Source organism: Bufo gargarizans, chromosome 6 (assembly GCF_014858855.1).
Source record: "Bufo gargarizans isolate SCDJY-AF-19 chromosome 6, ASM1485885v1, whole genome shotgun sequence".
In the NCBI taxonomy this organism is placed as follows: Eukaryota; Metazoa; Chordata; class Amphibia; order Anura; family Bufonidae; genus Bufo; species Bufo gargarizans.
This window is the reverse complement of record NC_058085.1, coordinates 251,953,261-251,978,863: the sequence shown is the minus strand read 5'-3', so window position 1 is coordinate 251,978,863 and position 25,603 is coordinate 251,953,261. Positions and strand designations below refer to the sequence as shown.

The 25,603-nt window shown below is 44.8% G+C and overlaps 1 protein-coding gene across 3 annotated transcripts in view; it reads left to right on the top strand.

Annotated features, from left to right (window-relative positions):
- Window positions 1-5,206: 5,206 nt before the first annotated feature.
- Window positions 5,207-25,603, top strand: part of LOC122940074 (gastrula zinc finger protein XlCGF8.2DB-like) — a 39,833-nt gene continuing 19,436 nt past the window's right edge. For all 3 annotated transcript variants that reach the window (XR_006390238.1, XR_006390237.1, XM_044296414.1), the window contains exons 1-3: window positions 5,207-5,350; window positions 9,113-9,272; window positions 9,352-9,472. Coding sequence is in view for 1 of the 3 variants with exons in the window: in XM_044296414.1 (XP_044152349.1) it covers window positions 9,439-9,472 (34 nt within the window). In the remaining 2 variants the exon portion in view is untranslated. The remainder of the gene's footprint in view (window positions 5,351-9,112; window positions 9,273-9,351; window positions 9,473-25,603) is intronic.

The following is a 25,603-nucleotide window of genomic DNA, read 5'->3' as shown; positions in this document are numbered from 1 at the left end:
GCCAAATTGCCTAGGCAGACCACTGCCTTAAGTGGCCACAGCTCAGGTCCCTGAAATAATTACTTCTGTCTCCTGGAAGTTCTTAAGACCTTACAAAACCAGGCAGGAATGGGACTGGTGGATGGAAAAAGGGGGGGACTACAAATGAGGAAGGCCTAATACAGTTCCAAGGGAAACTCTGCCTTCCCAGGTCCCTCTACCTCACAATGGCACAGGCAACCCATGGAGTGACGCACCAGACAAAAACTGCTATGTGTGATTTAGTACATAGCGCATGGTACACCCCAGGGTTCAGCACTGTAGCAGTCAGATATACTCAAGGATGTATGATTTGTGCCCAGAACAACGTGGATGAGGTGGTTAAGGTACCCCAGAATCACACGTCTTGCCCTTTGTATCTGTTTCAACGCTTGCAGACTACCTTCAACTACCCAAGGTAGCCATGTATGAGTATGTATTGATGTGTGATTACTTGTTTTCAGGATGGCCAAAAGCATACCCAAAGAAGCAAAGAAGATTATGGCGAAGTTGTATGCAGGTATGGGGTACCTAAGACCATTGAAAGTGACAGAGGTGTTCACTTCACAGGTGAAGCAATGCAGAAGATAATGAAGGTTTTGGGTGTAGAACAGGCCATATTATCCGCAAAGCAGCGGTAGGGTAGGGCAAAAAGGAACTGAATGGGACACTAAAGTTAAAGATTTAAAAAGCTATGAACAGAGTGCCTGCTGGTAGTCCTCTTTTCAGTAAGGTATACCCCTAACCATAAGACAGGCCTTAGTCCCTATAAGATCATTTTTGGGTTAGGCCCTAGGACAGGATTGTATTTCGCACAGCAGCTCCAGATGCAACATAGTTGTCTGACAGGTTATGTGATCAGTTTGCACAAGCATTTGACTAAAATACATTCTCGAGTTTTTGCTTCACTTCCAGATTTTAACAAGACATGTTAGAAAAGTCCTCAAATACTGGTTTGGTGGTCCATTCCAAGAGTTATTGACCACAAGCACATCAGTGAAGCTCAAAGGAAAATTGGAAGCAGATTCTGTTGCAAATTGGTATTATCATCGTTGTTTTGATTTTGCTTGTACTAATTATCTGCTCTGTTATTCCCTGTGTAAAAAAAATAGTTCAGCAAGACAGTTGACGAGGCCACACCAGAGATGATGATGGGAGAATTGTATGAAGACTTCGATCTAGAGAAATCAGGAGCACAGATGACCTCCAGTCTCCCCCCCATATGATGTCAGCGCAAATTAGGGAAAGATCATCTGACTTCCCCATGCTCAAGTCCAGTGTCATGGGAGACTATTCATTAAGAACAGGTTGTCATGGAAGCTGGTGAAGAGGAGTCGGACAATTGGGACAGATGTTTAGGTTTAGGGAAAGAATGAGTTTCAAGGGGGGACTGATAGAGATGCGTGAATATCATTCTATAGTTTGTCTCTCTAGGACTGTGTAACTGTATGATTTTTAAGTAGTTGCTTTAAGCTGCTTGTTCCTCATCTCAAGTGCCTCTCCTCCCCCCTTTTCTAGCCAAGCTGTCTAAAGAGAGAAGAAGGGAGGCACGCAACTGTGGGCAGTGCTTGTCCTCTCCTCTGCCTACAGATGTGCCAAGAGTGATGTATGGACTGTAGAAGAATGCTTGAGCCAATTACTTAGTTAGATGATACCCATGTATACTCATTGCCTATAATAAAGCACCTCCTTGAAGTGTCATATATGACGTATGTAGTATTAATGTTAGTGAGACGCCATTACAAGATGGCGCTAGCATATGGATGTTTACATAAGTTCACATACCAAAGTTTCTAAGACAAGTGCATACTGAGCAGAAGCCAAGTGTTATCTTCTTTTTCTTCTTAGCCAATGAAATAATGGCATGAGCCTCAGAGGGGGACGTCCCCCCCCCCCCCCTCCAGAAGATGTATAAACTGCTTTACTCATTGCAATAAACAGAGAGACTGTCTCTGACCTGCCTTTGTGTCAGCGTATGTCTCTGCCACGCGTGGATATTAACCCCTTGGTGTACCTTGATTTGGAGCACTAGAGTGTATCTTAAATGCTTCAAGTGGAAGCAGCTTCAACGCCCCACTGTAGCAGACAGCAGGACAAGTACCCCTGCATATACCCACACATTGCCAGGGCCACTCGTCACGCCACCCCTCTCCCACAGACAGCGGCATGAGTACCCCTTGTTTGATCTGCATTGGTCCCGCACACAGTAGTACCCACTGACCTCTTTTCCCACACAAACACACTGCCCCCACAGAGCCTGGACTCCCCCACATTAAGACCTCACTCTTGATCTCCCTGTCTGATCTTAATAGCTCCTACACAATACTCCCTGCTGACCCCCATATGCCCCAAAACAAGGGACTGCACCCCATCTAGCTAGACTGCTCCCCCAAGTATTATCATCTGATTAGGTGTCCCACAAAGCGCACAAATCTCACCATGTGCACCTTCTCTCACACAGACCCGACATAAGATATGCCCACCCTTGTCTGCACCCGACACCCAACGACTGCTGCTCGTGCCTCCCCAGCGAACTGTTCCAAAGGTAAAGGTATATAAAAAAAAAAACGATTATGCCTTAGAAAGTATACTGCACAATCTGTACAAAGGGCCATTGACCAGACATCTACCCTGGATAGGCATTCACTTATTTTTCCTAGTGATACACCAATGTTAAAACAGAATAAACGCCATCCTGGAGTTTTTAAACAAAAACAAGTCACGTTTACCACGCAGTACAGTGAGGAGTATCAGGATATATGTGAAACAATAAGACGTCATATACCTGTTTTGAATTTTGACAGGGACTGGGGTGAAATAGTATCAGATGGTATCAGGTATGTCGCACGGAGAGCACCTAATTTAGGTCAACTATTGAGCCCCAGTCTGTTTTCGGACAAACCCCCTACAGAGCCCACCTGGTTGAAATATATAGCTATAAATGTGGTCAGAATAAATGCATCTGTTGTTCCCATATGCAAACAAGCAGGACATTTTGCTCTACAGCAAATGGGAACACACATTATATCAAGTCCTACCTGAACTGCAACTCACAGTTTGCGGTTTATCTGATCACATGCATAGCTTGTAACCTGCAATATGTGGGATGTACATCAAATGCGATAAAGACACGAGTACGAAAACGTATTTCAGATACACCACACCATATGACAAGAAATGTTTCTGCAGGGAGCTTGCATTTTGCGATAAAGCATCAGGGTAATACTGCCAACTTACATGTCCAGGGGATTGAAAGGGTTACGCCACCAGTGAGAGGGGGAGATCATAGAAAAAAACTCTTGAATAGAGAAACTTTTTGGATGCATGAACTGGGCACCTGTGTCCCAAGGGGCCTAAATAAGAAATATGATCTCATATTAATGACAGATACCACTAGTAATTGCCATTCTTTGTCGAAAGAGAAAAGAGGTTTTTTTAGTGTATATGTATTTTTCTGTAGGTGAAGGGTTAATGTGTGGTGATTGTCCAATTGCCTACTCCAGGTGATCCTGATTAGCTTCCCAGTGTTTGATGGGAGTTAGGGGGGTTTATGTGGAGTGGCATTTGTAGAGCACATTTGTCATGAGTAAGGACTGTAATTTGTCCTAACTCCGAAACGCGTAGATTGTGTACTACTGTCCTGTGTATGGAAAACGCTGGAATAAAGAAATTGGATTTTTAGAAGCTGGACCTTCCGTTTTTTCTTCATAATACAAGTCAGCAGCTGATCCAGGCTGCGTCCGTGCTTCTGGGAGTCGTTTTTTAGGTGAGCACTGCTACCTTTGTATGATCTATATTTCTAAAGGTAAAGACAGTACCCCCTCCCCCAAACAGGTCACTATCTCTGCGCCCCCCTCCAAGCACGCAGATCACCATCTCTGCCCCCACCCCCAGGTTGCCATCTCTGCATCCCACCCCCAGCACACAGATCGCCATCTCTGCCCCCCTCCCAGGACAACAGATCGCCATCTCTATCCCCCTCTCAGCACAACAGGTCGCCATCTCTATCCCCCCTCTCAGCACAACAGGTCGCCATCTCTATCCCCCCTCTTAGCACAACAGGTCGCCATCTCTATCCCCCCTCTCAGCACAACATGGTCGCCATCTCTATCCCCCCCTCTCAGCACAACAGATCGCCATCTCTATCCCCCATCTCAGCACAACAGGTCGCCATCTCTATCCCCCCTCTCAGCACAACAGGTCGCCATCTCTATCCCCCCTCTCAGCACAACAGGTCGCCATCTCTATCCCCCCTCTCAGCACAACAGGTCGCCATCTCTATCCCCCCTCTCAGCACAACAGGTCGCCATCTCTAATCCCCCCTCTCAGCACAACAGGTCGCCATCTCTATCCCCCCTCTCAGCACAACAGGTCGCCATCTCTATCCCCCCTCTCAGCACAACAGGTCGCCATCTCTATCCCCCCCTCTCAGCACAACAAGTCGCAATCTCTATCCCCCCTCTCAGCACAACAGGTCGCCATCTCTATACCCCCTCTCAGCACAACAGGTCGCCATCTCTATCCCCCCTCTCAGCACAACAGGTCGCCATCTCTATCCCCCCTCTCAGCACAACAGGTCGCCATCTCTATCCCCCCTCTCAGCACAACAGGTCGCCATCTCTATCCCCCCTCTCAGCACAACTGGTCGCCATCTCTATCCCCCCCTCTCAGCACAACTGGTCGCCATCTCTATCCCCCCCTCTCAGCACAACTGGTCGCCATCTCTATCCCCCATCTCAACACAACAGGTCGAGGTCGCCATCTCTATCCCCCCTCTTAGCACAACAGGTCGCCATCTCTATCCCCCCTCTTAGCACAACAGGTCGCCATCTCTGGACCCCCCTCAAAGATCTGCACCCTCATAGCCCCCAGAATACACCACATGCCCCCTCCTCACAGATTTACACCCCATACACCAGAGTACACCCAGATCTGTACCCTAAACCCCTAGAATCGCACCAGATTCCACTCCAGCCCCCAGATACTCCATGAACCCCACTGCCCCTGAGTGCTCCCCATGTAGCTCAGTGTGCCCCAGGACTGCACCACAGCCTCCCTCACACTGCCGCCTGCAGACACACATCTGCTCCCCTTTCCACAAGCTCATGCAGTAGTCTGTTTACCAGCACTTCCCACATTTGGTCATGTGACCATGAAGGAGCATGTGACCAGTGACGTCACAAACATCCTTCTCACAACAACTCCATTCTAGCTTCTGCCGTTTTTTGTCGCACGGCCTTGATCAAGGGGCGGACTTCAGTGACACGTAACTGGCCCGTCCGTGTATGTGGCAGCGTTCCGTGCAGGGTCCGTGTCCTGGCCCGGCCTGCAGGTGAGTTCACACCCGTATCACTCCTGCTGAGACCCCAGGAAGTCGGAGGCCCGGAAACCGCATCCTGAGCCCGAAAGTCTCCGCTAGGACCGTTCTCTCATGGGAAGGTCTGAGGACGGAGGCTGCCATGTTGTTATTGTGGTCTATGGCTTTTGGGTGCTTTATTTGTCTTCTATGCTGGGGGCTAGATGGGCCAGGGCGGGACTTCATGGCCCTGTTATTTGTCTGCTGCACTGATTTGTATGGGCTCTGTATGGCCCCGTTGTATACGGGCTCTGTATGGCCCCGTCGTATACGGGCTCTGTATGGCCCCGTCGTATACGGGCTCTGTGTGGCCCCGTCGTATACGGGCTCTGTATGGCCCCGTTGTAAGCTGGCTCTGTATGGCCCCGTCGTATACGGGCTCTGTATGGCCCCGTCGTATACGGGCTCTGTATGGCCCCGTCGTATACGGGCTCTGTATGGCCCCGTCGTATACGGGCTCTGTATGGCCCCGTCGTATACGGGCTCTGTGTGGCCCCGTCGTATACGGGCTCTGTATGGCCCCGTCGTATACGGGCTCTGTATGGCCCCGTCGTATACGGGCTCTGTATGGCCCCGTCGTATACGGGCTCTGTATGGCCCCGTTATTTTGGCATATTGTGATTTTTATGTTTGGACGGTTTATGGGCCTGTTATTTTGGTACTGTGTTTGGTCACTGTGTAGCCCTGTTATTTTGGCACAATATGACTTTTGGTTTGGCACAGTGTGCGGTAGCTCCGTGGGCACTGTATAGGCCTGTTATTTTGGCACAGTGTGCGGTAGCTCCGTGGGCACTGTATAGGCCTGTTATTTTGGCACAGTGTGCGGTAGCTCCGTGGGCACTGTATAGGCCTGTTATTTTGGCACAGTGTGCGGTAGCTCCGTGGGCACTGTATAGGCCTGTTATTTTGGCACAGTGTGCGGTAGCTCCGTGGGCACTGTATAGGCCTGTTATTTTGGCACAGTGTGCGGTAGCTCCGTGGGCACTGTATAGGCCTGTTATTTTGGCACAGTGTGCGGTAGCTCCGTGGGCACTGTATAGGCCTGTTATTTTGGCACAGTGTGCGGTAGCTCCATGGGCACTGTATAGGCCTGTTATTTTGGCACAGTGTGCGGTAGCTCCATGGGCACTGTATAGGCCTGTTATTTTGGCACAGTGTGGCACGGAAAATGCAGATGTAGCCCAATATCCTTCAAGAATGTACTGTTGGATGTTATATCTGGCAGTTTTTCTGTTGTATTCACATTGGCATTGCATATTTGTTTTTGGCTTTGGAATTTATGTCTTCTTGACAGCAATTAATAGCCCTAAAATGCTGCACTGTTCTTACCATCAAAAGTGAAGGAATCCTTAACACAATGTCATAGAACACGTGTGAACGTGGCCTACAGCAGTAGAGCCATCAGATCAGATGCCAAACATGGTAGCCAAAATTTGAAACTAACAGCTACAAAAGCTTCCGGTTGGCAGTGGCACTACTCAGCGGCTCTGGCTCATGGCATAAGATTGTTGTAATGATGAAGCATCTCACTTAGTGAAAGTGAATCGGGTCTTGATCCGACCTGAAAGTTGACGCAACTTGAGAGTCAAAGGAATCCTGCTGGTTTTCTAGCAGTTTTTGGGTCACGGTCACAACTGGGATGCTGCAGATCTACACTGTGATCTGTGGGCAAAGTCACCAGCCTAGGTAGGAGGTAAAGACAACTTCTCTACTAAGGGGTGGACATAACACAATCATATAGTCAGACACAGCAAACTGTTTAACCCTTAGGATATCTGAGTTTTTTTCGTTTTTCTATTTCTTCTTTATCTTGAGCCATAACTTTTTTATTTTTCCGTATGAGGGCTTATTTTTTGAGAGACAAGTTGTACTTTCTTATAGGCACCATTTAATATGGCATAGAATGTAGTGGGAAGCGGGAAAAAAATTCCAAATGGGGTGGAATTAGAAAAAACGCAAACATTTTTGGGAGTGTGTGTGACTTTTGATCAAAAAAGCTATGAAAAATGGCAGATTAGCCATTTTGACTCTTTTTTTTTTGGTTACTCCATTCACCTTATTGGAAAAATATTTTTATATTTTAATAGTACTGGCATTTTGGATGCGGTGATGCCCATGAAGTTTATATTTTTTGCTATTTATGTATTTTTTTTATTCAACCTAAAGGAGGAGGATTTAAACTTTTATATTTTTTTATATATTTGTGTTTTTTTAAAAAATGATTTTGAAGCTCTTATTTGAGCCTAGAAAATCCATAAAAAAAATAAAATAAAAATTATGAACAATCGGGGGTCTTTTAGACCTGCCGGTTGCAGGCATTAGCCGAGGGTCTCTGCTGTACAGCAGTGACCTGCCGGCCACGACACCGCTGCACGCGTGAGCGGGCGGCATGTTTGCACTTCGCTCTGGAGCTGGTAGCAAACAAGTTAAATCTCGGTATGGCTGTGTTTGCATCTCTGGTAAACTGTTCTGGCAGAGAACAGCCTGCCGTCATTCTCTGGAGCTGGATTCAACAGATTACTGCTGAATCCATATTGACTATAATGGGATCTGGCAGTGATCTGGTTGTTTTCCGGCCTAAATGCCAGCTGTTGGCGGGATAAAAACTTTTGGATCATCTCTAATGGAGATGTAAACACAGCCTAAGGCCCCCTGCACATGAACGTGTGGACCCCGTGGTCGTGCTGCGGACCGCAATGCACGAACACAGTCCGTGGGGCAGCCGCAGCAGATCGCGGACCCATTCACTTTAATGGGTCCACGATCCGGCCGTTCAGCAAAAAGATAGGACATGTTCTATCTTTTTGCGGAACGGAAGTACGGGACGAAACCCCACGGAAGCACTCCGTAGTGCTTCCGTATGGTTCCGTTCCGCATCTCCGGATTTGCGGACCTATTCAAGTGAATGCCCACGGAACGGCACCCGTGTATTGCGGATCCGCAAATGCGGTCCGCAATATGGCAACGGGAAGCACACGTTCGTGTGCAGGGGGCCTAAGAGAAACAGAGAACACGTCTTCTCTTTTGAATCTGATCTGAGTTTTTTTTATAACAAACATGCACACCAAATGTGACGCCACCATGTTGTGTTGAGCTGACCTTACATTGTTCACAGCATATTTTACCTGGTTTGTAGACCAGGGTAAGATTAGATCAGGCCTACCATAGAATATATAGGATAACATATTTTGCTCCCAGTGTTTGGACCTGGATGTCATTTCAGGTTTGTTGGTCAATAAAACAGGTTCTCCGTGTTCCTCCTAAAACTAAGGCTTAGTTCACATCACCGTTCAGCCTTTCTGTTCTCCTGCTCCGTTTAGGGGCAGGAGAACGGAAAGCACGGATAAGCGCATAACTGACGCCAAACGGATTCAAACGGAGCCCTTAGTACCCCATAGACTATAATGGGGTCCGTTATGTTTCCGCTCAGAAGATGATTTTTAAGCGGAGACAAAAGTTGTGCATGCAGGTCTTTTGTCTCCGCTTAAAAATCATCTTCTGAGCGGAAACATAACGGACCCCTTTATAGTCTATGGGGTCCTAAGGGCTCAGTTTGGCGTCAGTTATGTGCTTATCCGTCCTTTCCATTCTCCTGCCCCTAAACGGAACAGGTGAACGGAAAGGCTGAACGGTGATGTTAATGAAGCCTAAAAAGTATGGATGATGAGAATACCAAGTAAACATTTACATCAACCTGTGTCATCAGTCATTCCTTACTGATTTCTTTGACCTTTACAGTAATTAAGAATTGATCTGAGAAGTGTGAGCCTTTTCAGCATAATTAAAGTAGACGCAGTGGGCCACCACAGTTTCTCTGCCTCGCTTATGATACCTAGAGAAACAAGAGAAGATCCTAGACCTCACCAACAAACTCACCATTGACCTGCTGACTGGAGAGGTAAGCGCTGCTGGGACCTTATACAGTCACAATGAGGTATGATGTGTTTGGATGATGACTACATCTTTGTGTGTTTCAGGTTCCTGTAAGGTGTCAGGATGTCACTGTCTGTTTCTACTTGAAAAAGTGGGAGTATTTAGAGGATAAGGATCTCTACCAGGACGTCATGATGGAGGACAACCAACCCAACACATCACCGGGTAAGAATAGACTTTCACTAATTGTAAATTAGAGGGAAGTTATGATAATGTAGATACAGACATGTAGTGTAAGTTAACATTGATTATCTCATGACAGTGCTGCCTGTCAAAGAGGTGGTGTGTGTGTGGAGGGGGGGAGGGGGGGGGGGGGTTGGTAATTGAACAAGGCGGTTCTTGAAGTTGAAGTGTTGGAAATTAAAAATGGTCAAGTATGTCATATATCTTCTATAGAAAAAAAATCTTCATAAAAAAGAGAGGATCAAAAAAAATTATATATATATATATATATATATATATATATACACACAGTACAGACCAAAAGTTTGGACACACCTTCTCATTCAAAGAGTTTTCTTTATTTTCATGACTATGAAAATTGTAGATTCAAACTGAAGGCATCAAAACTATGAATTAACACACGTGGAATTATATACATAACAAAAAAGTGTGAAACAACTGAAAATATGTCATATTCTAGGTTCTTCAAAGTAGCCACCTTTTGCTTTGATTACTGCTTTGCACACTCTTGGCATTCTCTTGATGAGCTTCAAGAGGTAGTCACCTGAAATGGTCTTCCAACAGTCTTGAAGGAGTTCCCAGAGATGCTTAGCACTTGTTGGCCCTTTTGCCTTCACTCTGCGGTCCAGCTCACCCCAAACCATCTCGATTGGGTTCAGGTCCGGTGACTGTGGAGGCCAGGTCATCTGGCGCAGCACCCCATCACTCTTCTTCATGGTCAAATAGCCCTTACACAGGCTGGAGGTGTGTTTGGGGTCATTGTCCTGTTGAAAAATAAATGATGGTCCAACTAAACGCAAACCGGATGGGATAGCATGTCGCTGCAAGATACTGTGGTAGCCATGCTGGTTCAGTATGCCTTCAATTTTGAATAAATCCCCAAAAGTGTCACCAGCAAAGCACCCCCACACCATCACACCTCCTCCTCCATACTTCACGGTGGGAACCAGGCATGTAGAGTCCATCCGTTCACCTTTTCTGCGTCGCACAAAGACACGGTGGTTCGAACCAAAGATCTCAAATTTGGACTCATCAGACCAAAGCACAGATTTCTATTGGTCTAATGTCCATTCCTTGTGTTCTTTACCCAAACAAGTCTCTTCTGCTTGTTGCCTGTCCTTAGCAGTGGTTTCCTAGCAGATATTCTACCATGAAGGCCTGATTCACACAGTCTCCTCTTAACAGTTGTTCTAGAGATGTGTCTGCTGCTAAAACTCTGTGTGGCATTGACCTGGTCTCTAATCTGAGCTGCTGTTAACCTGCGGTTTCCGAGGCTGGTGACTCGGATGAGCTTATCCTCCGCAGCAGAGGTGACTCTTGGTCTTCCTTTCCTGGGGCGGTACCCCATCACTCTTCTTCATGGTCAAATAGCCCTTACACAGGCTGGAGGTGTGTTTGGGGTCATTGTCCTGTTGAAAAATAAATGATGGTCCAACTAAACGCAAACCGGATGGGATAGCATGTCGCTGCAAGATACTGTGGTAGCCATGCTGGTTCAGTATGCCTTCAATTTTGAATAAATCCCCAAAAGTGTCACCAGCAAAGCACCCCCACACCATCACACCTCCTCCTCCATACTTCACGGTGGGAACCAGGCATGTAGAGTCCATCCGTTCACCTTTTCTGCGTCGCACAAAGACACGGTGGTTCGAACCAAAGATCTCAAATTTGGACTCATCAGACCAAAGCACAGATTTCTATTGGTCTAATGTCCATTCCTTGTGTTCTTTACCCAAACAAGTCTCTTCTGCTTGTTGCCTGTCCTTAGCAGTGGTTTCCTAGCAGATATTCTACCATGAAGGCCTGATTCACACAGTCTCCTCTTAACAGTTGTTCTAGAGATGTGTCTGCTGCTAAAACTCTGTGTGGCATTGACCTGGTCTCTAATCTGAGCTGCTGTTAACCTGCGGTTTCCGAGGCTGGTGACTCGGATGAGCTTATCCTCCGCAGCAGAGGTGACTCTTGGTCTTCCTTTCCTGGGGCGGTCCGCATGTGAGCCAGTTTCTTTGTAGCGCTTGACGGTTTTTGTGACTGCACTTGGGGACACTTTCAAAGTTTTCCCAATTTTTCGGACTGACTGACCTTCATTTCTTAAAGTAATGATGGCCACTCGTTTTTCTTTACTTAGCTGCTTTTTTCTTGCCATAATACAAATTCTAACAGTCTATTCAGTAGGACTCACCTGTATCCACCTGACTTCTCCACAACGCAACTGATGGTCCCAACCCCATTTATAAGGCAAGAAATCCCACTTATTAAACCTGACAGGGCACACCTGTGAAGTGAAAACCATTTCAGGTGACTACCTCTTGAAGCTCATCAAGAGAATGCCAAGAGTGTGCAAAGCAGTAATCAAAGCAAAAGGTGGCTACTTTGAAGAACCTAGAATATGACATATTTTCAGTTGTTTCACACTTTTTTGTTATGTATATAATTCCACATGTGTTAATTCATAGTTTTGATGCCTTCAGTGTGAATCTACAATTTTCATATTTGAATGAGAAGGTGTGTCCAAACTTTTGGTCTGTACTGTGTATGTATGTATGTATGTGTATATATATATATATATATATATATATATTATATGATCCTTCAGGCGGACATAAACGCCTTTAAGTTCTTTTATCGAGTATCTTAATTTGATTTGTGCAAGCAGTGAAACAAAGGGATAATTGACAATTGTCTATGCAAAATATATATGTCGTTTATTATAAAACAAAGAATGTAAAATCAATACAATTGCAAAACAAACAATGAAGTTACAAAATAATACCCATAATATGCCACACGGTGGTGCTAACACCCCCCCCCCCCATCTCACCAGCACAGTACAACTTAGTTACTTATGACAACCAGTGCCATACTTTTTAACAAACAGACCAATAATTTATATACCAGGCGAAATGTAGGATCTTCTGTTTATCAAACAGGCTATAACAATAAACCACGGATTATACAGGAAAATAAATGTTATCCCTTGACTGTTTTCCTATGACCAATCAAAAATATGATATTAATATGATAAAATATTCAGCTCGGCAATCAGACTATGTAAATAACTTTCCAAGGATTTAGTCCTCTTTACAAATAATGTCAAATATTCCATTAACATTATGCATATTTGCTAAGAGAATAATCAGCATTATGGAGGCACCTAACACTATATATTCCCACAGTATGGGGACTCTTGGCTATATACCGAGAGAAATATCTTATTAATATCATGAGCAGTAAATACAATATATGTTTCCAGGTCAGAGGTAGACAGAGTTCAGATGGGACCAGTTCTCAAGAACTTTCCTAGTAGTCCAAAAAAATAATCCAAGTTTCTTCTGGTGTAGTTTTCTTTTTAAGTTTTCTTTTTTTTCTTGATCCCCTGATGCTCTGCACACAAGTAATTATTCCCCACAATATCTAAGAATCATCCCCTTCTGGATTTGGGATTTCCAATCAGGTAAGGTGGATGTATTCACGTGTTAATAACACAATGATGTCATATTACCCTTGACATGGCATGAAACAAATGGTAAAATAATATAATATTGTCCATCTGCCTCCAAATGGCACTGTGGTACTGCAGATGAATATCACAACCGTAAACATTAATTCTAAATAACTAATAATACGTTCACATGACCTTCTTAACCTTTTTAATATACATCATCGAGGAAGGTCTTTTCCTGACACTTTTAATTACCCAAAACCTAGACTAGTTTGAGTCATTGTCTTCTCCTATTTTATTTTATTTTTTAATATATGTTAATAGATAACGGTGTATGTATAATGGCCTTGATACTCGACATCGGGACTTGTGTACTTATCTACATGGATGAATAACTACTGTCTGAAATAACATTTAACTCTTCTCAGAAATGTAATTACCAGAAACTTACTTCAGTGTTTCTGTATCTTCTACAGGATACATTCTAAATGACACATACATGGTAATAAATATATATATATATATATATATATATAGTTACACATAAATAACACATGATATGAATTATTGGTTAAAATATGTTGTAAAACTAAATATACCATACATAAATATATATAATATAATTATGAATATATGAATTGGACCTCACACAGCAGGTGTGCCTTAAGGATATAAATTGTTATCTTGTCATGGCTTATCCATGAAACAACATTGTTCCCTTCAGACAGACATGTTTGAAGAAGCTAGTGTACTCCCCATAGATAAACCCATATCTTTAGCAATAATTTTTAAAATACAATGTCCGTTCATAGTTACGATTATTCTTATATAAACTGAACTTGCCATGAACTCATCTTGGCTTCTTCAGCCACATAACAGAACATTTTGTCTATAATATCATTAGATCAAATTGTATACTGATGAAAATGCACAACAAGTATAAGTATCTGAGTAACTTTGACAAGTGTCAAATTATGATAAATGATTCAAGTATACTGTGTTTTTACCTAATAAATGTGGTCCAAGGAAAATCAACTGGTAAACCAGAAACAGGGTCATGGGCATGCAGGGCTTCTTGATGCACATCGGAAGCTAGGTGTCTCCCATCTTGATGTGTTTGGGGCTGCGTAGCCACAGACCAGTCAGAGTACCGCTGCTGAGCCCTGCTTACCACCTAAAGCACCTATAGTTGGCATGTGAGCACCAAAACTGTTTATTTACATTATGTGGTCTGCTGGGTGAGTTTACATTACTCACCTGAGGACTAGGTGGCTCCAGGATGCACTATGGGAAGAAGGTGGAGCTACTGGGCGATGTTATAATGGCCCTCACAACTTACAGGAGTTACAGGATCCTCTAGCATCTACCACAGGATGTATTCAGAGTAAGTGCCTCAATAGGTCAAGCTGTTTTTGGTAGTTAGAGGGACCTACTCAATATTAGGCAGGTAGTTATCACTCTATGGCTAAACGGTTTATATACATGGCAAGAAATCCATATAAAATAGAGTTATTGAGATTGATCACCCCAATAATAAAGTAAATGGGGTCCTAGGTCACTCATCCCTCGTCTGGTTAGCAACCATCTGTGAAAATCGCATTGCGTCCTCACTTGCTTGCGGATGCTATGCGATTTTCACGCAGCTCCATAAATTTCTATGGGGCCTGCGTTGCGTGAAAAATGCAGAATATAGAACATGCTGTGATTTTTCACGCAACGAACAAGTGTTGCGTGAAAAACATCGCTCATGTACACAGCCCCATTGAAATAAACGGTTCAGGATTCAGTGCGGGTGCAATGTGTTCACCTCACGCAATGCACGCGCACGGAATACTCGCCCGTGTGAAAGTTGGCCTAAGAGAGAGTTGGGTGTGAACTTGTATTGCTTGTCATCCAGTGAGGGAGAGTAGGGTGTGAACTCGTATTGCTTGTCACCCTGTGAGGGAGAGTAGGGTGTGAACTCGTATTGCTTGTCACCCAGTGAGGGAGAGTAGGGGTGTGAACTTGTATTGCTTGTCACCCAGTGAGGGAGAGTAGGGTGTGAACTTGCATTGCTTGTCAGCCAGTGAGGGAGAGTAGGGTGTGAACTCGTATTGCTTGTCACCCAGTGAGGGAGAGTAGGGGTGTGAACTCGTATTGCTTGTCACCCAGTGAGGGAGAGTAGGGGTGTGAACTCGTATTGCTTGTCACCCAGTGAGGGAGAGTAGGGTGTGAACTTGCATTGCTTGTCAGCCAGTGAGGGAGAGTAGGGTGTGAACTCGTATTGCTTGTCACCCAGTGAGGGAGAGTAGGGTGTGAACTTGCATTGCTTGTCACCCAGTGAGGGAAGTAGGGTGTGAACTCGTATTGCTTGTCACCCAGTGAGGGAGAGTAGGGTGTGAACTTGCATTGCTTGTCACCCAGTGAGGAGAGTAGGGTGTGAACTCGTATTGCTTGTCACCCAGTGAGGGAGAGTAGGGTGTGAACTTGCATTGCTTGTCACCCAGTGAGGGAGAGTAGGGTGTGAACTCGTATTGCTTGTCACCCAGTGAGGGAGAGTAGGGTGTGAACTCGTATTGCTTGTCACCCAGTGAGGGAGAGTAGGGGTGTGAACTCGTATTGCTTGTCACCCAGTGAGGGAGAGTAGGGTGTGAACTCGTATTGCTTGTCACCCAGTGAGGGAGAGTAGGGTGTGAACTTGCATTGCTTGTCAGCCAGTGAGGGAGAGTAGGGTGTGAACTCGTATTGCTTGTCACCCAGTGAGGGAGAGTAGGGTGTGAACTTGCATTGCTTGTCACCCAGTGAGGGAGAGTAGGGTGTGAACTCGTATTGCTTGTCACCCAGTGAGGGAGAGTAGGGTGTGAACTTGCATTGCTTGTCAGCCAGTGAGGGAGAGTAGGGTGTGAACTCGTATTGCTTGTCACCCAGTGAGGGAGAGTAGGGTGTGAACTTGCATTGCTTGTCACCCAGTGAGGGAGAGTAGGGTGTGAACTCGTATTGCTTGTCACCCAGTGAGGGAGAGTAGGGTGTGAACTTGCATTGCTTGTCAGCCAGTGAGGGAGAGTAGGGTGTGAACTCGTATTGCTTGTCACCCAGTGAGGGAGAGTAGGGTGTGAACTTGCATTGCTTGTCACCCAGTGAGGGAGAGTAGGGTGTGAACTCGTATTGCTTGTCACCCAGTGAGGGAGAGTAGGGTGTGAACTCGTGTTGCTTGTCACCCAGTTTTCCCCTAAACGGTGTAAAAATATTCAATGGCTAAACAGTTTTGGACTGAAGAGGAGGACCCATGGGAATATATATAGCATGGCTACATTCTCCATCAACATCACCGCATCCTTGGAATCGTTAAAGTGAAAAAAAAACTCTTCAGCCTCCTTCTCTGGGAAACAGTATAAGTATACACAGGGCTTCACTTACCACCTTTAAAACAATATATTAAGAATATGTCCCACAAGTGTCTCCAGGTGCGTTGTCCTTAAATCCACAATCTCCTTATGTGATCTTTTATGTCGGCGTCTCTTCCCCTGTACAGCGGTCCATATCGATGTTTGATGTTCCCAGATAGAATGATAAACTGAAGTAGTTTTTATATCCTCACAAAGTCAGTAAACCAAACTCCTCAAATAAAATCATAAAACACGATGACAAACCTTTTCACCCGACCCAGGGTTTTGCCTGTGTAGCGGCATCTTCCAGGGCATGGTTTGCATTCTCCCATTTGGTGTTTAAATATTTAACTAATAATTATTCTACAGTTCATTTCATTTGTGCTCTTCATGTGTGTTTAAAGGCTATGTACACCTTTGGGGGCAATATTATTTTTATTACTGCAGTGTGCTTATTTTGATTTTGTAATTTTAACTTGTATTTAATAAAATATTGATTTTATTTTCATATAAATCTGTGCATGCAGTGTGCTTGCTATTTATTTGTTGGTGCATTATTTTGAGGTAAAAATCATTTTTTCAATTGGTCTTTATAAAAAAATATGGAATCCTTTTTTGTTGTCTTTTCTGTCAGTTGGGGAGTAAACGGACTCCTTATCTCTGCTCTGACATTATAAATATTCATTAAAGCTCAATCCTTATCTTACGTATAAGAATGTGACTAAGGCTCCATTCACACGTCCGCAATTATCCTTACGGTCCGTTTTTTTGCGGATCCGTGTTTCCGTAAAAACCTTCAGTTTTTTACAAAAGTGCATCCACATCCTTTCAGTGTTTCCGCAGAAATAAAAAAGGAAGGAGGAATACATGCTGCTAGGGTACCATACCATAATACGGATGATATGCGGAAGACATTTGGTGTCTTTCCGCATGTCATCCGCTTTTTTGCGGACCCATTGAGTACAATGGGGCCGCGGACCGTAATTTGCGGCCAAAAGTAGGACATGCTTCATTATATTTGCGGAACCGCATCACGGAAGTGCTGATGTGGACAGCAATTACTCCCCCATTGAAATGAATGGATCCGCACCTGTTCTGCAAAATTGCGGAACAGATGCGGAAGGATAATTGCGGACGTGTGAATGGAGTCTTAAAGGACCACCCGGGACCCCTGCCGATCAGCTGTTTGAGAAGGCAGCAGTGCTGGCAGTAGTGCCGCGGCCTTCTCGCTATTTACTGCAGGCCCAGTGACAATCACGACTAGTATCAACGACCTGGACGGGGCTAAGCTCCATTCAGGTGAACAAAGCTTAGGCCCGCCCAGGCCATTGATACTAGACCTGATGTCACTGGGCCTGCGGTATACAAAGAGAAGGCCGCGGAGCTACTGCCAGTGCCGCTGCCTTCTCAAACAGCTGATCGGCAGGGGTCCCGGGTGTCAGACCCCCGCCGATCAGATAGTGGTGATTTATCCAGAGGATAGATCAATTTAAAAAAACTGCAGAACCCCTTTGAATAAGTGTTTGACCTCTCAGATGTTTAGAGATGAGAGTTATTAACCACTTCAGCCCCGCTAGCTGAAACCCCCTTCATGACCAGGCCACTTTTTACACTTCTGCACTACACTACTTTCACCCTTTATCGCTCGGTCATGCAACTTACCACCCAAATGAATTTTACCTCCTTTTCTTCTCACTAATAGAGCTTTCATTTGGTGGTATTTTATTGCTGCTGACATTTTTACTTTTTTTTGTTATTAATCAAAATGTAACGATTTTTTTGCAAAAAAAATGACATTTTTCACTTTCAGCTGTAAAATTTTGCAAAAAAAAACGACATCCATATATAAATTTTTTGCCAGATTTATTGTTCTACATGTCTTTGATAAAAAAAAATGTTTGGGCAAAAAAAAAAATGGTTTGGGTAAAAGTTATAGCGTTTACACACTATGGTACGAAAATGTGAATTTCCGCTTTTTGAAGCAGCTCTGACTTTCTGAGCACCTGTCATGATTCCTGAGATTCTACAATGCCCAGACAGTAGAAAAACCCCACAAATGACCCCATTTCGGAAAGTAGACACCCTAAGGTATTCGCTGATGGGCATAGTGAGTTCATAGAACTTTTTATTTTTTGTCACAAGTTAGCGGAAAATGATGATTTTTTTATTTTTTATTTTTTTTCCTTACAAAGTCTCATATTCCACTAACTTGCGACAAAAAATAAAAAATTCTAGGAACTCGCCATGCCCCTCACGGAATACCTTGGGGTGTCTTCTTTCCAAAATGGGGTCACTTGTGGCGTAGTTATACTGCCCTGGCAATTTAGGGGCCCATATGTGTGAGAAGTACTTTGCAATCAAAATCTGTAAAAAATGACCGGTGAAATCCGAAAGGTGCACTTTGGAATGTGGGTCCCAACATTCCCCAACTTCTCCTGAGTACGGCGATACCAGATGTGTGACACTTTTTTGCAGCCAAGGTGGGCAAAGGGGCACATATTCCAAAGAGCACCTTTCGGATTTTGCAGGCCATTTTTTACACATTTTGATTGCAAAGTACTTCTCACACATTTGGGCCCCTAAATTGCCAGGGCAGTATAACTACCCCACAAGTGACCCCATTTTGGAAAGAAGACACCCCAAGGTATTCCGTGAGGGGCATGGCGAGTTCCTAGAATTTTAAATTTTTTGTCACAAGTTAGCGGAAAATGATGATTTTTATTTATTTAATTTTTTCCTTAAAAAATTCTAGGAACTCGGCATGCCCCTCACGGAATACCTTGGGGTGTCTTCTTTCCAAAATGGGGTCACTTGTGGGGTAGTTATATGTGCCCCTTTGCCCACCTTGGCTGCAAAAAAGTGTCACACATCTGGTATCGCCGTACTCAGGAGAAGTTGGGCAATGTGTTTTGGGGTGTCATTTCACATATAACCATGCTGGGTGAGAGAAATATCTTGGCAAAAGACAACTTTTCCATTTTTTTTATACAAAGTTGGCATTTGACCAAGATATTTATCTCACCCAGCATGGGTATATGTAAAATGACACCCCAAAACACATTCCCCAGCTTCTCCTCAGTGCGGCGATACCAGATGTGTGACACTTTTGCGCATCTAGGCTGCAAAAGTGCCCAAATTCCTTTTAGGAGGGCATTTTTAGACATTTGGATCCCAGACTTCTTCTCACGCTTTAGGGCCCCTAAAAAGCCAGGGCAGTATAAATACCCCACATGTGACCCCACTTTGGAAAGAAGACACCCCGAGGTATTCAATGAGGGGCATGGCGAGTTCATAGAAATGTATTTTTTTTGGCATAAGTTAGCGGAAATTATTATATTTTTTTTTTTCACAAAGTCTCACTTTCTGCTAACTTAGGACAAAAATGTAAATCTTTCATGGACTCAATATGCCCCTCAGCGAATACCTTGGGGTGTCTTCTTTCCAAAATGGGGTCAGTTGTGGGGTGTTTGTACTGCCCTGGCATTTGAGGGTCTCCGCAATCATTACATGTATGGCCAGCATGTAATAGCACGAGTTTCTGCTATTCTCCTTATATTGAGCATACAGGTAATGAGATTTTTTTTTTCCGTTCAGCCTCTGGGCTGAAAGAAAAAAATGAACGGCACAGATTTCTTCATTCGCATCGATCAATGTGGATGAAAAAATCTCTGCCCCAAAAAAAAAAAAGGAGGGGAAAGGCGTCTGCCAGGACATAGGAGATCCGCCCTACATCCATACCCACTTAGCTCGTTTTGCCCTGGCAAACCAGATTTCTCCATTCACATCAATTGATGTGGATGAATAAATCATTGCCGGGATTTATTTTTATTTTTTTACATACAAAGTGTTTGCCAAAGCATAGGAACGCCGCCTCCTCCTCAGCTCGTATGCCTTGGCAAACGTATCTGTTACTGCAGAGGAGAAAATCTCGTCTTGCAGTGCCGCATACACCGACTTGCGTGTAATCTGACAGCAGCGCAATGCTTCTGTCAGAATGCACATCAGTGCTGCAGCTAGTCGATCGGTTGGTCCACCTGGAAGGTAAAAAAATAAAAAAAAAATAAAGAAAAAACCAGGCCGCAACGCAATAATTTTATTAACTTTGGAACAGAACATGTAAACTTTAACTTTTGGAACTAAACATTAACCTGTTTGCTTACTGGTGTTTTTTTTTTTTTTTTTTTACCTTTATAGAACAAACCTCTCCTGCCCCATGGGTCAATGTGCAAAGCGCAAATCGCCCAAAGATGTGGCGAAGTGCGTTATGCACTTTGTCCCAGGTGAAAGGAGAGGTTTGCAGCAGCAGTGAGTGAATGGGCCCTAATAGCCCTGTGTGCCTGTCCTGGTGAGATGTGATCCCTATGCTAGGTGTACCTGTGTGTGGTACTTCCGGAAACACTCCCCTAAGCATAGGGCAGGGTGGTCAGGACAGTCAGGACAGAAATAGCGGGTGTCACGCCTTATTCCACTCCTGCTACAGACACGACATCTTTTTCGGGGTGACGGGTGGGTTGAGGTACCAGCAACGACATTGGGGAAATGTCGCTCGTGTAGACGGCTAACTACACTGGTGGATGGGGCCACGGAACCTCCTGGGTACAGGAGGTTCTCGATGATCTCTTCCTGAAATTTGAGGAAGGATCCAGTTCTCCCAGCCTTACTGTAGAGAACAAAACTATTATACAGAGCCAATTGAATCAAACATACAGACACCTTCTTATACCAGCATCTGGTTCTGCGGGAAACTAAATACGGAGACAACATCTGGTCATTGAAGTCCACCCCTCCCATGTGAAGGTTATAGTCGTGGACTGAGAGGGGCTTTTCAATGACACGGGTTGCTCGCTCAATTTGGATTGTCGTGTCTGCGTGAATGGAGGAGAGCATGTAAACGTCACGCTTGTCTCTCCATTTCACCGCAAGCAGTTCTTCGTTACACAGTGCGGCCCTCTGCCCCCTTGCAAGACGGGTGCTAACGAGCCGTTGGGGGAAGCCCGCGCGACTAGTTCGCGCGGTACCACAGGCGCCAATCCGTTCTAGAAACAAATGCCTAAAGAGGGCCACACTTGTGTAAAAATTGTCCACATAAAGATGGTACCCCTTGCCGAATAAGGGTGACACCAAGTCCCAGACTATCTTCCCACTGCTCCCCAGGTAGTCAGGGAAACCGACCGGCTCCAGGGTCTGATCTTTTCCCTCATAGACACAAAATTTGTGTGTATAGCCTGTGGCCCTTTCACAGAGCTTATACAATTTGACCCCATACCGGGCGTGCTTGCTTGAGATGTATTGTTTGAAGCCAAGGCGCCCGGTAAAATGTATAAGGGACTCGTCTACGCAGATGTTTTGCTCTGGGGTATACATATCTGCAAATTTCAGGTTGAAATGGTCTATGAGGGGCCGAATTTTGTGGAGCCGGTCAAAAGCAGGGTGGCCTCTGGGACGGGAGGCGCTGTTATCACTAAAGTGCAGGAAACGCAGGATGGTCTCAAATCGTGTCCTGGACATAGCAGCAGAGAACATGGGCATGTGATGAATTGGGTTCGTGGACCAATATGACCGCAATTCATGCTTTTTAGTTAGACCCATGTTGAGGAGGAGGCCCCAAAAAGTTTTAATTTCGGAAACTTGGACTGGTTTCCACCGGAAAGGCTGGGCATAAAAGCTTCCCGGGTTAGCGGTTATAAATTGTGTGGCATACCGGTTTGTCTCTTCCACAACTAAGTCTAAGAGCTCCGCAGTCAAGAACAGCTCAAAAAATCCCAGGGCCGAACCGATCTGAGCTGTCTCAACCCGAACTCCAGACTGGGCGGTGAAAGGGGGAACTACAGGTGCGGCTGAAGTTGGGGACTGCCAATCAGGGTTTGCCAGCACCTCAGGGATTCTAGGGGCTCTACGGGCACGTCTTTGCGGTGGCTGCGACGGGGTCACTACTGCTCGTGCCACCGTACCAGCTTCAACTGCCCTTCTGGTGCTCGCCACTTCACCAGGTTGTACGGCAGTGCTGGTACTAGGTCCAGGAAGGGCTGGGCTGCTGGTGTATGCCTCACCACGTAATCCGACAGCACCAGCCCCACTCTGCTGCTCTTGAAGCGGATCCTGCGCAACCTGCGGTCTAGCGACACGGGGCCGGGTACGCCTGGTGCTATCAGGGACCTCAGCCTCCTTTTCCGAACTTTGGGTCAGAGAGCCACTGCTTTCTACAGGTTCGTATTCTGACCCGCTAGATTCATCAGATGAGGGTTCCCATTCCTCATCCGACTGGGTCAGAAGCCTGTAGGCCTCTTCAGAAGAATACCCCCTGTTTGACATGTGGGCAACTAAATTTAGGGGTATTCCCTGAGACTACCCAAGAAAAAAAAAGCAAGCCTGTCTTACAAATGGGAGGCTAGCGAAGTACCGGAGGCCGCTGCGGTTGATAAAAAATATCAAAACAGATTTTTTTATCGCCGCAGTGCGTGTAAAGTGAATGTGCAGCGATCAAAAAAATTTTTTTTGTCACTGCGGTGGGGCGGGTGTGGGCGAACGCACGTGTGGGTGACCGATCAGGCCTGATCGGGCAAACACTGCGTTTTGGGTGGAGGGAGAACTAAAGTGACACTAATACAATTATAGATCTGACCGTGATCAGTTTTGATCACTTCCAGATACTATAAAAGTACAAATGCTGATTAGCGATACGCTAATCAGCGAATAACGGACTGCGGTGCGGTGGGCTGGGCGCTAACTGATCCCTAAACTACCTAACCAAGGGGCCTAAACTATACCTAAAACCTAACGGTCAATACCAGTGAAAAAAAAAAGTGACAGTTTGCACTGATCACTTTTTTCCTTTCACTAGTGATTGACAGGGGCGATCAAAGGGGTGTTCAAAGGGTTAATAGGGGTTCAGGGGGGTGATCTGGGGCTAGTATGAGGTGTTTGGTGTACTCACTGTGTAGCCTGCTCCTCTGCTGGATCTAACCGACAAAAAGAACCAGCAGAGCAGCAGGCCAGCCATATAACAGATCATATTTACAAATATGATCTGATATATGGCCTCTGATTGGTTTTTAAAAAAATCAGCAACCTGCCAGCCGCGATCATTGGCCGGCAGGTTGCTGACGAAATACTGTTCGACGAAATGCCGGCCCGCGATGCGCATGCGCGGGCCGGCTGTGACGAAATCTCGCGTCTCGCGAGATGACGCGCCGATGCGTCCAGGAGGAGTAAATCAACCACCTCCCGGACGCATCGGCGCGTTAGGCGGTCGGGAGGTGGTTAGAGTGATTACCAGTCATACAGATAGAAAAACAGTTAACCCTTTGTGACAGAATGGCTTAATATTTTTAATAAAGGGCGATTAAAAATAAGATTTTTAGCCAGAATTGAGTAAAATAGTAACATAGTAACATAGTACATAAGGCCGAAAAAAGACATTTGTCCATCCAGTTCGGCCTGTCATCCTGCAAGTTGATCCAGAGGAAGGCAAAAAACCCCTGTGAGGTAGAAGCCAATTTTCCTCACTTTAGGGGAATAAAAATTCCTTCCCGACTCCAATCAGGCAATCAGAATAAATCCCTGGATCAACGACCCCTCTCTAGTAGCTATAGCCTGTAATATTACGCTCCAGAAATACATCCAGGCCCCTTTTGAATTCCTTTATTGTACTCACCATCACCACCTCCTCAGGCAGAGAGTTCCATAGTCTCACTGCTCTTACCGTAAAGAATCCTCTTCTATGTTTGTGTACAAACCTTCTTTCCTCCAGACGCAGCGGATGTCCCCTCGTCACAGTCACCGTCCTGGGAATAAATAGATGACGGGATAGATCTCTGTACTGACCCCTGATATATTTATACATATTAATTAGATCTCCTCTCAGTCGTCTTTTTTCTAAAGTGAATAACCCTAATTTTGATAATCTTTCAGGGTACTGTAGTTGCCCCATTCCAGTTATTACTTTAGTTGCCCTCCTCTGGACCCTCTCCAGCTCTGCTATGTCTGCTTTGTTCACTGGAGCCCAGAACTGTACACAGTACTCCATGTGTGGTCTGACTAATGATTTGTAAAGTGGTAGGACTATGTTCTCATCACGGGCATCTATGCCCCTTTTGATGCAACCCATTATCTTATTGGCCTTGGCAGCAGCTGCCTGACACTGTTTTTTGCAGCTTAGTTTGCTGTTTATTAAAATTCCTAGATCTTTTTCCATGTCAGTGTTACCGAGTGTTTTAGCATTTAATAAGTACGGGTGACTTGCATTATTCCTTCCCATGTGCATAACTTTACATTTGTCAGTGTTAAACCTCATCTGCCACTTATCTGCCCAAGCCTCCAATCTATCCAGATCCCTCTGTAATAGTATACTGTCCTCTTCAGTGTTAATTACTTTACACAGTTTAGTGTCATCTGCAAAAATTGATATTTTACTATGCAAGCCTTCTACAAGATCATTAATAAATATATTGAAGAGAATAGGGCCTAATACTGATCCCTGAGGTACCCCACTAGTGACAGTGACCCAATCTGAGTATTTACCATTAATAACCACCCTCTGTTTTCTATCATTGAGCCAGTTACTTACCCACTTACAGACGTTTTCTCCCAGTCCGAGCATTCTCATTTTATATACTAACCTTTTATGTGGTACAGTGTCAAATGCTTTGGAGAAGTCCAGATATACCACATCCATTGATTCGCCGCTGTCAAGTCTAGAACTTACCTCCTCATAGAAACTGATTAAATTTGTTTGACATGATCGATCCCTCACAAAGCCATGCTGATATGGCGTTATTTGCTTATTTCCGTTAAGATGCTCTAACATAGCATCTCTCAGAAAACCTTCAAACAGTTTACCCACAACAGATGTCAAACTTACCGGCCTATAGTTTCCAGGCTCTGTTTTTGGACCCTTTTTGAATATTGGCACCACATTTGCCATGCGCCAATCCTGTGGGACATTCCCTGTCAATATAGAATCTGCAAATATCAGAAATAAGGGTCTGGCTATGACATTACTTAATTCCCTTAGGATACGGGGGTGTATGCCATCCGGTCCTGGCGATTTGTCTATTTTAATCTTTCTAAGTCGCTGTTGTACTTCTTCCTGGGTCAGACAGGACACTTTTAATGGGGAATTTATTTCAACATTCGGCATGTCATCTGACAGTTTATTTTCCTCAGTGAATACATTGGAGAAAAAAATATTTAACAGCTTTGCTTTCTCCTCGTCGCTCTCTGCGACTCCCCCCTCATTACTCTTTAACGGGCCGACACCTTCAGATTTATACTTTTTAACATTTATATAATTGAAGAACATTTTAG